Here is a 15,728-nt window from a genome sequence, read left to right on the forward strand (position 1 = left end):
CTTTGTATTGGATTCAATACAGTTATTTTATAATGAATACAAATATAAAAAATAATTTAATTTTCCTGCCGCGCCGCCCGCAACTACGTCACCGGGAACGTCAGTCACTCGCCGGCTGAAGAGGACACAGCCCGAGGATGAGATCCAACGGGCAGGATGCCGATGGGATCAGGCAGGTCTGTCTTTTTAATGTTTTTAGCCAACCTGAGTATGGTTTGGGGTTACCACTTTCAGCATGTCTAGTTGGATCTTTACTAATAAGGTTAATATAACTGCTGTATTGCAGTCTACTACGATTCATAATATAGTAGCTAAACACAAATCACCAATTTGATTTGTTAAAATGAATTCTTAAATAATCAAATGGGTGGTGCTTATGATCTCTGAGCCCTGTACAAGATCACCTATTGATAGATGAAAAAATATATGTCTTACCCCCACCTGTGTCATCTAGGCTAGGTCATAGTTCTGGGAAGATACCCAGAAAGCAGAGCAGTTGAAATCTTGGGGAAAGAGCATCCATTCCAAGAGTCTTCTTGCAAGATTCAACTCCTCTGCATTCTAGTGTAATCTTCCTGGAAGGACAGACAGTGACATCAATGGTAAAGTGTTTTTGTTTTTTTTTTGCCTCCCCCTTGATCTGTGTTATAAATGCTTTTTTTCCCTTCACATTTCTCCTCAATCTGTCTGCAATTCAGCGTTGTCCCTTAATTTCTTACTACTTCAGCACCTTTCTCTCCAGTCTATTATTTGCAAACCCCACCTTCCCAAGTAACATGTCATCATGCAGGTTGAGCCCATAATAATCTAGAGCCCCACTCTGTTGTGAAGAATCCCCACACACACTTTTAAAGAAGAGGACATTTCAAAATGTGAATACATGCTTGTAGTAGATGTATTTAAATTAAGAGGTTAACTTAAACTGATGTATTAGCGTTACCTGGGAACAGAAAATGAGAAGAAATCTCTAATGGGGACAACACACCAATAATAATAAAAACATATAATTTTCTCCATAACGAAAACAAAAAGGAAATTGTGGGTTACCCGATTCACAACTATGATTTAATGGAACCCAATATATAAATTTCCAGAAGCCTGGCAGAGTACCAATAGCAGATTTCTTTAGGCTCACAGTAGAACTACTTCAGGAGGGCTAAATAAAATGCATATTATACAACAGCCCAAAAGCAAAGAACTGCAGTTTCTAATTAGGTCTTATACTAGTTTGTGATGACATGATCATGTGAACATTGGTTACAGGTATTCAACACAAAGAAGACCTGAGTAGATCGTAAGTGATGGTATATAATGGTCACCATGCCTAGTGCCACAGTTTATTAGAAATAAGATCATGAAATATATTTATTGGATAAAATTTCATTTTGTACCAATAGATGTATTGCATATTTATATTTATCTCCATTATATATATATTGTTGATTTAGGATCTAAGGCTGCATCTGAACTGCTTTGCATTACATTGTGGGTCAAATGCAGTCTGCAGTGTTTGACCTATGCTGCAAATCTATTGTATATATTCTGTCAGAAATGTGTGTCTACATAAGTCCTTATGGTCCAACACAAAATAACAAATAGCCAAAACTGTACCTTGGAAGGAATTCTTCTCTGCTGATTTGTTCCAGTGGTTTGACAATGTCCAAGACATCCAGAAATAGCTGAAAATACACCAGGCAATACATTTACATTAACTATTATATGTTAAAAATGTAAGATGTAATTTGTGTGTAAGCATGTAAATTGTAAATACATAAAAAGGAAACAAGATAAAACACAAACTTTCACTTTCTTTCAGATGAATCACAAGTCTATTTGAACTATACGCCCCTCATACTTTATCAATGGGTCATTAGAAAACTTTTCCAACTCTGGTCTTCTTTACAGTTCCAAATACTTGCCAATCCTGGCTGTGTTGGGATAAATATATTTCCTTGCAAAAGTTCATTCTTTCCTTACAAATGTCAAAACTACACACATGGTAGCTTTGTGTAGGCGTCAAGAAGATTCAAAACAGAAGATTCATTTTTATGTACAGATCCAGTTTAAAATTTATGAGTGGAGGGAACTGACCCAAGAACAAGATGTGAGAAGAAATCCTCCAATGGGGACACTTGTTCCATTTTAGGAGATTTCTTCAAACTCATTCATGTTGTGTCTAGGACAGGAAGTACAGGGAAATTTCCCAAATAGTATATATAAAAAAATCCTAGCAGGGGTTATACCTTCTCTCTACTCACAACAAAGTAACAAATAAGCTAAGGACCTCTGGGGGCAGTGGGCTAGATTGTTCTTTTGCAGGAAGCAGCTAATCACTCACTTTTTTAAGTGTATTGGTTTAAATTATGCTTCACTACAACAAGTGAGGTGTCCCAACAGTCAGTAAATGTATTATTAGCAGTAGAGATCATGTCAATGTCATACTTATCTGGCATATTTGAATGCATGAAAAACCATGTAAAAACTTGAACTGAAAAAAAAAAAAAAAAAAAAAAAACAACAAACAACATTACATACCCACTGTTGTAAAGGTGAAAATTTTCCTGTTACAGCCTTTAAAACTTCTTGACTGGCAATTCCTCCCATGGCAGCTGCAAGGGGAGCAAAGAAACCTCTGGATGTCCAGGACAACCACCTAATCAATTGTTCATCCAGCACGGGCTAAAAAACAGAAAGCACACATGAAAGGTTTGTGTAATATTATATCAATAGGATAAGAAAACCAAGACGTAAAAAACTTTCCTATCCTGGAGTTACCAATCTCACCAGTGATGCTCCAAGTAGTTCACAATTTTTTTAATGAATTGTTAATGAATTGTCTAATTGCAAATAGGTGTTTGCACAGTTCTGTGTGAGCCCACATTCTCTAACTTTTCATGTCACCACAACAGGGAAAACAGGAAGCTTCTACTGCATTGTGACATTGAAAGCAACCATTCATTTTTCTGGCCAATTGCGGTACTTCACTTCCGCAACTTTGCATGGATTCCCTCCCACATACTGCCTATTGTTGACTGGTTTCCACATTGCAGATAATGCAGCAGAATAACATCGCATACACACTTGCAATTATAGTGGTTGGAAAGGATCTTTCACAATCCTTTCCAACGACTAAGCACTCTACGATGCTGTACATACAGCACCGTTCTGCTCTATGCAGAGGGGAGGGGAAAAGCGACAAAGCGGCACCCCGCTGTAAAATCTCCCCCTTCCCCTGCATTATGATCGTTCCTCATTCATCGTCATAGATCCACCAGGATGGTCACTTGGGCGATGAACGACACACGCTGTACACACTTCAGATTCTCGTCCGATATCGGCCCTAAGCGCAAGTGTGTACGTAGCTTACGACTTTTTTTCCAGATAACATTGATGCTTCCTGCCTGCCAGTCTGACATGAATTGAAAAAAAAAAATCCAGGAATGAACTATTCCAGCATGCAGTGTACTTGCAGAGAGTTACCACTACAAAATTTAAAGGAAGAAAAAACAAAAATGACAAAATTAAATTTTATGCAAATAATAACAAAAAAAAAAAAGGAAGATTTATTTACTATATTCAAACCACAATTGAGAGTTTAGGAAAAAAAAAATCTTTCCTTTCTGCAACAGAAAAACGAAAAAAATAACCATTCCCTGGAGCTACTTTAACAAAAAAACAAGATGCTACATCATTTGTAGAAGCAGATGTTGATAAACAAAAAAATGAGCATGCCAATAAGTGTCATTTACATAAATGGTTTAAATGTAAATGAAAAAAAAGACAAAGTTTAGTTGCTGCAGATATATATTACACCAAACTGGATAATGAAGTGCATACTTTGCCTTTTTTGTTATTCTCTGCAGTCCTTATAACAGGGAAGCCATATATTATATTACCATGAATAAAAAGAACATGTATGTAACCCATAAATGTTTTTTGCCTAATATGTTTAAATGCAACAAATAAAGCAAAAATCAAAACAATAAAGCCTTTAACCTGGGAGGCAGTCTTTAGGCTGTGAAACCTACTTTACTCTGAAGACATTCATTTACTGTTGCTGCTAATTTCTTCATCTCTTCAGCATCTTGATGGCACCTATAGAAATAAAGAGTTTAATTACCAAAATGAATCAATGAACATCAACACTGTTATTTAGATGTACTCAGAAGGTGTGTATGTTATTTTACACCAAACACTGACATAATATACATATTGTATGTAGCAAATCAGTAAATCAGTTATTAAATAATGACTGTTTCAAACCATTTCAACTTTACAAAAACCAAATACAGTGAGGGAAAGAAGTTTTTGATCCCCTGCTGATTTTGTATGTTTGCCCTCTGACAAAGAAATGGCCAGTCTATAATTGTAATGGTAGGTTTATTGTAGGTGTGAGACAGAATAATAACAAAAAAACCCTCAAAAACGTAGTGCTCAAAAGTCAGAGCTTGATGTGCATTGTAATGAGTGAAATAAGTATTTGATCCCCTATCAACCAGCAAGATTTCAGGCTCACCGGTGTCTTCACTGTATGCAGGTAACGAGCTGAGATTAGGAGCAACCTCTGTAAAGTAGTGCCCCTAATCCAAGCTTGTTACAGAACCTGTATAAAAGACACCTGTCCACAGAAGCAATCAACCAGATTCCAAACTAGCCACCATGGCGAAGACCAAAGAGCTGTCTAAGGATGTCAGGGACAAGAATGTAGAACTACACAAGGCTGGACTGGGCTAAAAGACTATAGCCAAGCAGCTTGGTGAGAAGGTGACAACAGTTGTCGCGATAATTCGCAAATGGAAGAAACACAAAATAACGGTCAATCTCCCTCGGCCTGGGGCTCCATGCAAGATTTCCCCCCGTGGAGTTGCAATGATCATGAGAACGGTGCCGAAGCAGCCCAGAACTACACGAGGAACATGTCATGATCTCAGGGCAGCTGGGACCAAAGACACCAAGAAAACTATCGGTAACGCACTGCGTCGTGAAGACATGCAATCTTGCAGAGCCCACAAGGTCCCGCTGCTGAACCTTGCCAATGAACATCTGAATGATCCAGAGGAGAATTGGGTGAAAGTGTTGTGGTCAGAGGAGACCAAAATCGAGCTCTTTGGCATCAACTCAATTCGCCATGTTTGGAGGAGGAGGAATGCTGCCTATGACCCCAAGAACACCATCCCCACTGTCAAACATGGAGGTGGACATATTATGCTTTAGGGTGTTTTTCTGCAAAGGAGACAGGACACCTTCACCGTATCGAAGGACTATGGACGGGGCCATGTACCATCAAATCTTGGGTGAGCACCTCCTTCCCTCAACCAGGGCATTGAAAATGGGTCGTGGATGGGTATTCCAGCATGACAATGACCAAAAACACTTGGCCAAGGAAACAAAGCATTGGCTCAAAAAGAAGCACATGAAGGTCCTGGAGTGGCCTAGCCAGTCGATGGTTGATAGGGGATCAAATACTTGTTTCACTCATTACAATGCACATCATTCTCTGACTTTTGAGCACTGAGTTTTTGAGGGTTCTTTTGTTGTTATTCTGTCTCTCACACAACCTACAATAAAACTACCATTACAATTATAGACTGGTCATTTCTTTGTTTGAGGGCAAACATACAAAATCAGCAGGGGATCAAATACTTCTTTCCCTCACTGTAAGTACATAAAATGATATCCTTTATACAATTTACTGCTTTATGATTGTAATCCCTTGCAGCTAACCTACAGCTGAACCAAAACTAATTGTGTTAGGTAATGGTTTATTTGTTAACCTGCAGCACATCAGTTACGAACAATGGAGAACTGGTCAACATTAGAAATATGGTCCAAAGGAATCCCCAACTGCATTTCAACCAATACTATCAATTGGTTTGTTCTTATACATACATGTTTCCTACACCTACCCAATTCACCAACCCTAAAATATTATTACCATGAGAGTAACATTACCTTATGTCTGGCAGGCGACTGTGCATCTCTTGGAAATGATCCAATGCCAACATAGCTGCATGAATGTTCAGAGGTGCCTTGGAGAGTAGGGAGAAGAATATTTCATAGTTTCACACAAAAGTGACAAACATTGGAAATAACATTGCTTTTATCTTTTAACTTTACATACAATTATATATACATTTATAAATCTTAAAGCCTGAATATACCCTAAAAAACAAAAAAAAACAAAAACAAAAAAAAGCAAATTTACAACATCACTATATTTAGAAAAACTATTGCTAGGAAGAGAATACTGGACAACAAGACATTAAATGAAGGCAGTGCAAGGGCTGTACAGGAGTCCTGCAGTCTCTTAACATCTCTTATGCATATCTCATTATTGCAATCCAGGTCTCTGAGGGCCCTCTAAAACCCCAGTGATTTACAGGAGTTACCATGCTAGCCACTGACATAGCTAGCATCAAGATAAGTAAATCTACTCTATACAATACCCCAAACATTAACAAACATCTAACTCTTGTAGAGTGAGGGTAGACCCAGAGATCCTGGAGTTTAGCTTTAAAAAACCAGACCCGTTACTGTAATGCTATAAAACTAAGGTAACCAATAAAAGGTAGAAACTTTTTTTTTTATTTTATTTATCATTGTCTGTGATGGCCCTGCCTTGTGAGCTTCCCACGTGCAGGTTATTCGCTTGATCGAGCAAACCCTTATTTTTGTAGCTTTGTTCCCCTCAATTACACAGAGGAACAAGAAAAGACAGCTCCTTGTAAGCTGAAGTAGAATTTTAGGTCAGTGTTTACAGTCACAGTCACAGGCACCCTTTACACCTGGCAGGGCTTGGTATGCTAATGTGAATCATCATCGAAATGATGCATTCTACAGAATACAGATAAAAACCCCCTGGCATTCTAATTCTGTCCGTTTTTTTTACGCAAAAAGCCTTACATTGTTTTGCATGGAAATTTATACCTATAATTCTTAGGCATAACTCATTTAAATATGTCCAATATTTATTATTTAACTGAAAAAATCTGGTAAAACAAGGGTGCAAAAAAATACAGAAACCTGTAATGTAATTGTACAGGTACAGTATGTATAAATATACAGTTATACAGTATGTATAATTTATATATAATTATATAAGCAATTTTGTATTGAATCCAATAGAAAATTATTTGAATTTCCCGCTACGCCTTCCGCACACACCGACGCATGCACCAACGTCACCGGGGAACGTCACTGCACTCAACAGCTGAAGATCAGAAAAAGATGACGTTGCCCAGGGATGAAACCTGTCGGGTAGGATGCCGAAGGACGCAAAGGGACAAGGTTAAGGGTGTTTTTTTTATTGTTTTTAGCTACCCCGAGTGTGGCTTGGGGTTACCGCTTCTTGCATGTTTTTTTTACCCTGAGCCACACTCAGGAATACCGCCAGCAGGGTTAAACTAATACAAATGTACTATAGAAAGTTTTCCTACCTCTGGCTTACTGAAGTCTGCAAAAAGATACTTTGGATCAACCAACTGCTTTTCCAATCTTTCCTGTAAAAGAAAATTACACCTTATTACTGCTCTATCTTAGAGTTAAGTAGCAAAGCAAATTGTCAAATACATCTAAAAAAAAAAAAAAAAAAAAAAAAAAGTCTAAAGTCTACTTACAAAGGAGAAAGTCTTTGGCATTTTTTTCTGCACAGCTATTCCTCCATGTTGATATGGTTCCATGCTTGATGTATCCCCAATGCTAAAGGAATAAGGTGATGTAACTGAAAATCAATGAAGTGGGAAGTTAGTTCACAAAAATGTACATTTTCATAAAACACGTGAAGTTTATGAAACAATGCACAATGAGTCATTTTTATCACTGTACAATCAGTTGTCAAGTTGCACATGCAATAAAGAATGTAAAATGATAATTCTCAGAAACCAGAGAAAAACTTTGCTAGCAATTGGTAGCTAGAAATGATAACTGCATGTAGCTCTGCTAAATGGTAAGGATGTATATCACTAAGAATTCTTGTGTATGTGGTACCAACTCATATATATAGTGTGGGGACAAGATAAAGAAAGACAGAGTATCACATAGCCACTTTTGCACTATCCACCAGCCATCCCGACACTGGTCCTGTTTGGTATAAGTCCAAGGATCTGGAACAGATTAAGGACTTATACCAAGGTACCACTGTATGCACTAAAAAAACATATTAAAGCCGAACAGTCTACTACAGAGTAAATAAAAATATTACAAAGTTTTTGAATGTTAAAACATGATTTACCTGAAACTTGATATGTGGACCCATTTAAAGAACTCATTCCATTAACTTCCCGGAACGTCACATATTGTCCAGATTCAAGGTTATGAGACCGGTTCTCAAAACATGTGACCACGCCAGGATTTGACTGTGAACAAGATTGAATATTATCAGAAATGTTTTGATAAACTGCAAAAAACACTGATTAGGCCTTGTTCACACAGGAGTCAGGGTAGCAGGGGCATACAGTAAGTGGATACAAAGCATTGGGGCCATGTTCACACGTGCAGTATCAAGCTGTTTTGCTGGTTAAAGACCTTTGCAAAGTAAGATGAACATTGGACTGAATGTATCCTTTTGTTTCTGCTTGCTTTTCTCAGATGTACATGCAGCTTTCAGAGGTGACTCGCCACCCGAGCTGCCTCCAAGTGACAACCAATCAACACTCCCAGCAGCTATGGTGGCCAGCAGGCGTGAAGAAGTAAACCCTGGAGTAATCTACCACTAGTCTGAACACACCCTTAAAAGCTTATGGCATGTTTTAGGCAGCTTTGTTAAAGCCTTCAAAAAAAAAAAAAAAAAAAAAACCTTGATTCAGGTAAGGAATAATAAATCCATCGGATCAAAACAATACTGGTATGATAACTGGCATTCTTGAAAAACTGAATATGTTAGGGAAACATCTGACTATGCTGTTGGCAACTAGAGCAGTGCAAAGTAATTCTTAAGGTCATATTTCAGAACCACAAAGCTTTGTGTTGTACACACTGTAGCCTACTAGCACAAGGCAATATCCACACAATGTGATTACTTTAAAAATGTACATGCCAGTGATGAACAATAAATTTCGTGGTATAACTGTTGTATCCTTTAACTCACCACAAATATGTGAACCCAGTCTTAAAAGCATTTACACAAAGTAGGATGTTATTTCTCATTCTGCAGTGAGTTAATGCAACAATTTACATACACATCACTTCCACTAGCTCATATTTAAAAATTATATTTCAGCAATCAGTTTTAGGGACTCATACATTGGGTGGTTGTTTATATAATTTCTGGAAATGCAGGTGTTACTTTTATTCTGTGGAACATAACTATCATATTATACAAGCATACAATAGAACAGGTTAGAATAATGCATGTGCTTTACCTGTGTAATATTGGAAATAAAGATCTCTTTTGGCTCTTCACCTGTAGTATCCAACACGTCAAATTCTTCCCCAAAATCACAGAACAGATAGGAACATATACCATAGGTATCTGAACAAATAAACTAAAATAAAATTAAAATATGCGTTAGGACTTTACGTAAAAATGACAAATCTCTGCCAATGCATTGTGTATAATATATATAGTTCCCAACTGTGATGAAAAACCTCTAACCAATCCCTCTTCCTTCAAAGAAATATCTGTCCTTTTTTTCCCCAATTAGTTATAACATTTGTAATATTGAAAAAATTACCTTTATAGGTGGTTGTTGATCATGGCAGAAGTTACTGATCTTTTTCCGTAAGGAAAGCCTTGTTTCTGTCAGTATGACACACTATGATAAAGTATAAACAGTATAAAGAAAAAGGACATGAAGAGTACTTTCCTAGCTGTACTTAAGTGTAGAAATTGAAAGGTGAAAAATTGCTAGTAATACCTGGTACTGCATCAGGAATGACAGATCAGAAGACTCATCCAGTGGTATTGTAGATAATGACACTTGGACATAAGGGTTAAGTTCTGCAATATGGTGAAGACATGCCTCAGCTCTGCAAAAAAAAAAAGGTTTTGTAACTACATTAATTTTAAGCTGACTTCTCACTACAAATATATTCTACAGAAAATCATGGAGTTTCAAGAAAGCTGATCAAATCACATTGCACAACAGATATGAATAATTAAGGACTAATTTCATTATATAAGGCCTGCTAAGGACAACACTCTTATTAGGATCATGTACCACAGTGTCTGTATTAAAGCACAAAATTAAAAAAGTAAATATTTACAAAGTAATCATGTTGAAACTTAAAAAAACTTAATTTAAATGAACGGACACATCTAGGAACATGACTGTAAATAGAATTTGCCTTGCTCAATTGTAGGTTTACTTTGGCCTTAGGACTTTATAAGAAGCACATCTTTTTACCAAGCTTATAGATTTTTTTCTGACCTTGTTTTTTGATTCTTGACATCCTCTTCTTTGATAAAGAAATTTGTTCCAAGATCCCAAAGTCTACAATGGTTGGTGTCATGGATTGTCAACGCCTAATAAAATAAACATTTTTTTTTATGAACCCTATAATCCACCTCATTTTATTATAATTAAAGTAGGAACAGGACTAACATCTTACCTTTATCCCAGCTAAAACAATGTTCTTGGCTAAAATGAGAAAGAAAATCATAAGTATTTCAGAATGCATTTTTGTCTAGTGAGCCTACTTAATTAAATGTACAGGTAGTCCCCAGGTTACATACAAGATAGGGACTGTAGGTTTGTTCTTGTATTTTGTAATTTGTATGTTAGTCGGAACATGTACATTATTTTAATAAATACAATTAGGACAGATGTTTGTCTCAACATAATATTAGGCAGCAAGATGTCAGTTACTGTATAAAATCCTCACTGTGAGTTAATCACAAACAAAGCAAAAAAAAAACCTTTATGGAGCCTAGACATTTAATAACTTCTGGAGCAAGTTGTGCTTTAATATGCAAAAAGAAAAAGAGAGTTTGTCTTGGTCATTAAAGAGTTACAAGAGTTTGCAGAACTGCAAAAGACTTTCTGCAAGTCATGAGAACAGCTCCCTTCCCTCATCAAGCCTCTGTCCTGCACACAGCAAGCAGGAAGGCCGCATTTGTATCTAGTAGTCGTCCGTATGTAGGAGGTCCTTAACTCGGGGACTACCTGCCATTCTAAATAATAAAGAGCCATACACCAGAAGAAAAGTCAACAGATGGCTTATAAAATTAGGATGGTAAAGACTAACATGGTTTCACATTTCATCCTTAAGAAAATAAAACTATCCATTCACAAGACAAGTTTTAATATGGATCCTTGTGGTAGATGTATACCATTTTCTCTTTCTTTACCCTAAAATAAAAGGACGTAGATCTTGAAGATCCTATTAACAAAGTTACTGTGCCTGATGAACTTATTATAGCAGGTTGCGAAAAAAAAAAAAAAAAAAAAAAAAAAAAACTTACCTATCTCAACACCCAGTCCACCCATTCCACTAAGGAAAACATGGGACTGGGCCATTTTCTGCATTGCGGTGTCTCCCAAGACATATCTCTGTCGGCTGAAATGGGAAAGAAAAAATTACCAATAGTCAACAAGCAAGTGGCTAAATTAAATTCTTAGTTCATGCATTCCCACTCAGCTATATCTGAAAATGCACTGGACACATGGGGAGTTTACTTTATTTTGTTTTGTAGACCTTGTTACTTCTGGGATTTCTGCATGCAGCCATGGTTGAATGACTGGAGAAGATAGACCATCAGCAAACCTGGAATCCCTGGAGAACTTTAAAGCAGAACTAAACTGAAAACAAAAATTGGTGCTGGTCCTTCCCTCAATCCGGTCCAGCTTCCTTCTTGAATTCCTCTATGTCCCGGTGCTGATGATGCACCAGGCACCACCATCTTCGGCCTTCTCTTCCGTCTTCTTCTGAACTTCTTGGCATGTCACCTGATGTGTGATATCAGGTGACGTAGCCAGCTGAAAAAAGGGGAGAAAAAAAAAAAAAAAGGAGAGCCAATCTCACTACACTTGCGTGGGATCGGCATCTCTTTCCCTTAATAGAAAAAATGCCCCTTCTGTGTATGTCTGAGATCGGGGCATGAGCAGGAGGAGCACCCAGGATGCATGGCGTAGGTTACCCAGGAGGCTTTGTGCTCCCATTCAGTCTTGATCGCAAACAGAAGGTGAAAAAAAAAAAAGAGAAGGGTGTTGCACTCAAAATAAAAAAAAAAAATAACTAACATTTTTCCTTTACATATAAGGGTTGTCTACCCTTTTATTGAAAGTGAAAATGTTGGGTTTAGGTCCACTTTAATTAATTCGGTCCATTGTGGTAGTGTTACTTGGCCAGAAAGGCGAATTGTGGTGAAAGATGGACTCTTCATTTCCTGCAATGGGATGCTACATTCCCCAGGAAATTCTAGCATTTTACATATTATAACAGAGCTAATGATTTTTTCCACATTATACAGCCATGAATATGACATTTTCATACATGGAAATAATAAACCTAATTTTGCCAACATAGGCTGCACAAAGACACCAAACTCAAAAACTATACCTGCCAAATTAAAACACTACTGAACAGGAACCATCATTGCAAATACTGGCATTTGGGGGTGTGGATTACGACTGCTTTAGATACCTCCAGTAACTCCCTCTGTTGACCCAGCACATGGTAAGGGCTTTAGCTTTTAAATTTAGCAAAAAGCAATGCAACTAAAGTAGAGTGGCAATTAGAGGTTTATACTCCTGCTATGTTTATTGTTGCAGTGGTAGGAGGTGGAGGAACCTTTTACTAATTTAGAGAGCATTTAAAAGGTAAGTGACAGACTTTCAGTGTGGTGAGTATGACAACTTTTTCCATTGTTCCAAATAAAATACTTTGATTGAATAATTAAAGTGTAAAAATTGTATCCTTCCATCCTGGCTATCCTAGTGAAAGAAATTCAATCCCTTCCTCATTATAGTCTAAAGCTTTGTCTTGGATGAATAGAAATGATACTTAGATTTTGCAGACAGTAGATAATCAGGAATTAAAAGCAAAAAACATGGAAAGTGAAGAAATCGGATTCTTTTTAGTGTGAATTATGACCATCTTAATGTTGAGTTTTTATTACTCATTACAATCTTGGAACAAATACAGTATCTGAACAAACATTGCTATCTGATATTATATCATCTCCTTCCACCTACCTCCTGGGTTACCATTTTACACTAAACATTTTTTTAATAAATATTCACAAGGTTTTAATCTACACTAAAATATAGCACTCACCTATATAGCCCGTCATCAATTTCCATGGAGTCAGCAGCCATTTTGACTTTTCACACCCTTGTTCTGCAAAACAGTGAAATAAGTGTAAGGCCATAGTGAAGTCTTAAACGATACTCACAAGTCCTGTCAATTGCCAACAGCTCTCTCCATCAGGATTATTCAGATGTATTTTTGTCATATTAAAAAAAGCATACTGGAAATCAATCTAGTGACACAATGGTCACAATACACAGGGAAATGCTTTATGAAAAAGGTTATAGATCAACGATCTATGGCAGCAACATAATTACTTTTATATAAATCTATTTGCACAAAGACATATAAAAGTAATAAAAACATTAAGAAATAATACCACCCTCTTTAAAAAAAAAATGTTACAGGTCATTAGTTTTAACAAAATTGCAAATTTTTTTGTTTCAGACAGCAGGCAAAACCACTCACATTATTTTCTAAATCCATGGTGCTCACCTGTCCAGGTTCCCAAGCAGGGTGCTTGGCACACAACAAGAGAAACCCCGTGTCACTGGCAACCAAAGCTGATGCCGCACAGCTCATCTATGACACCAGAAACTCAAAGCAATTAGCCAGGTAAAATGCATTACCACGGAAAGGACATGGTCTGTCCCTTTCTGCAATATTGACTTACCTGATCATGCAAACTTAGGAGTGAAAAATACAGGTAGTCCCCGGGTTAAGGACATCAGACATACGGATGACTCCTAAATACGAACAAGCTTCCCTGCTTGTTTGTGTGCAGGACAGAGGGTTGAAAGGGGGGGGGGGGGGGGGNCGTTTGCATGACTTGCAGAGGAAATCTTTTGCTAAACACAGCTGGGTTGTGAGTGATCTCTTTCTGCAGCCTGTTTGTGATTAATTCACAGTGAGGATTTTATACAGTAACTGACACCACTCTTCTTAATAATATGTTGAGACAAACATCTGTCCTAATTGTATTTAACCCCCGCTGGCGGTATTCCCAAATGTGGCTGAGGGTGAAATTTCTTTGCAGAAAACGATAACCCCAAGCCACACTCGGGATGGAATTGAGGACTTACCTGGTCCTCACAAGCCTGCGGCATCCTCCAGTGATGCCGACTCAGCATTTAGGTCCACTTGGTGATGCCCGGCCGGCATTGGCGTCCCATTGGTGATGCCCAGCAACTGCGTTCCCTAGCCTCGCATCCCGGCGTGTGAGTGTTGATGATGCAAGGCTAGGGGTTGCTAGGGGCCAGGTGTGCAGCATGTGTGCAGGCGGCATGCGTTGGGAGGGCGGTGGGTTTGGGGGTCAGGAAAAATTGGAAGAATTTTTACATGTACCGATTGGACATAAAAAATACAAAATAACCATACCGCCAGGGAGGTTAAAATGTTTCTGTTTTAACATACATACAAATTCAACTTAAGAACAAACCTACAGTCCCTATCTCATGTAACCTGGGGACTACCTGTTTATAAAATAAATTATGAATAGGCAAGTTCATCATTGCAGAAGCAACAGGTGATGTCTTTTCTGCAGTAAAATGAACTTACCTGCCTACCTGCAGTATTTTTCTCAATGAACACGGAGTTGAACAAGAGCAGTGAAGGAGAAGCAGAAGACTGATGAGCTCATCGGTCACTCTGCCCTCTTCTATCAATGTTCTCCTTGTTAGCACATGAGCACAAATCATTTGCTCCTTTTTCTCAGTGTAAGCTCTGCTGTATAAGGACTGCAAGAATCTGATTTAAGTAAAATGAAGGTGCCTGGAAGGTGCCAGCTTTCAATAAAATACTTACTACCTATACAGTGCGTCCTTCTACAGCCTGACACATGCCTCCTATGGCAGGTTTAATCAGCCCACCTCCTGTGATCCCAGGCCATCATGGACCCTGCAGCACTATACATTGCTGGTGGTGGGGGGTGAATATAAGGTGATGTTGGGTTTTATAGTCAATAAATGAATCAGTGGTTTACTTTATGTCCCCAGAGTCCAGAATTAAAAATGCCCAATGAAGAGGACAGAAGACAAGTGAGCTGAGCCCATATTTCTTAGCTAGGACTATATAGAATGAAGTATAGCAGACATGTGAATGACAGGTCTTCCTTTAATGTTGTCATGTCCAAAGTCACTGAAGTGGAACCTAAGTTGTGCTTCATGATAACTCTTGTAACACAGCACACATAGGGGATCATACAATCCACAAACCTCCCTTCCTCTCCTTCTGGAAGGAGATGCACCCCCCATTGAAATGTGTCAGCAGGTTTCTGCTGCTGCACTGACAAAGCTGAGATCAGTAAACGAGGCTGCTGTACACACAGGACATTCATCCAGTGGCACAAATGTCCTCCCCACTGCGGCATCCCCCGCGGCCATACAGGTAATGAGCTCCTTACCTCACCTTATACTGCTGCTGCTCCTGCAGTTCCTTGTCGGCCGAGAGAGAAAACCTTCGGAAGAGACAGAGAGAAAGATGACAGACTACAAATCCCAGAATCCTTTTCGCCGATGGGCAGGAAGCGGAAGGCGTTCAAT

At 38.2% G+C, this 15,728-nt stretch overlaps 1 protein-coding gene across 2 annotated transcripts in view; it reads right to left on the bottom strand.

The window, feature by feature from the left end:
• The window catches only part of UBA6 (ubiquitin like modifier activating enzyme 6), a 43,674-nt gene extending 27,946 nt beyond the window's left edge, over positions 1 to 15,728 (bottom strand). The window contains exons 1-15 of one of the 2 annotated variants that reach the window (XM_072405432.1): positions 15,595 to 15,728; positions 13,216 to 13,278; positions 11,402 to 11,496; positions 10,549 to 10,577; positions 10,368 to 10,462; positions 9,855 to 9,966; positions 9,672 to 9,752; positions 9,360 to 9,482; positions 8,231 to 8,354; positions 7,617 to 7,720; positions 7,437 to 7,499; positions 5,953 to 6,029; positions 4,029 to 4,095; positions 2,536 to 2,679; positions 1,612 to 1,679 (exon numbers count right to left, since the gene is read on the bottom strand). In XM_072405432.1, coding sequence (XP_072261533.1) covers positions 1,612 to 1,679; positions 2,536 to 2,679; positions 4,029 to 4,095; positions 5,953 to 6,029; positions 7,437 to 7,499; positions 7,617 to 7,720; positions 8,231 to 8,354; positions 9,360 to 9,482; positions 9,672 to 9,752; positions 9,855 to 9,966; positions 10,368 to 10,462; positions 10,549 to 10,577; positions 11,402 to 11,496; positions 13,216 to 13,256 — 1,223 coding nt within the window. In that variant the 5' untranslated portion in view covers positions 13,257 to 13,278; positions 15,595 to 15,728. Of the gene's footprint in view, positions 1 to 1,611; positions 1,680 to 2,535; positions 2,680 to 4,028; positions 4,096 to 5,952; positions 6,030 to 7,436; positions 7,500 to 7,616; positions 7,721 to 8,230; positions 8,355 to 9,359; positions 9,483 to 9,671; positions 9,753 to 9,854; positions 9,967 to 10,367; positions 10,463 to 10,548; positions 10,578 to 11,401; positions 11,497 to 13,215; positions 13,279 to 15,589 lie in introns of both variants that reach the window. The other variant, XM_072405433.1, reaches the window with a different exon arrangement.

The sequence above is a fragment of the Pyxicephalus adspersus genome, chromosome 3 (genome assembly GCF_032062135.1).
Source record: "Pyxicephalus adspersus chromosome 3, UCB_Pads_2.0, whole genome shotgun sequence".
Taxonomy (NCBI): Eukaryota; Metazoa; Chordata; class Amphibia; order Anura; family Pyxicephalidae; genus Pyxicephalus; species Pyxicephalus adspersus.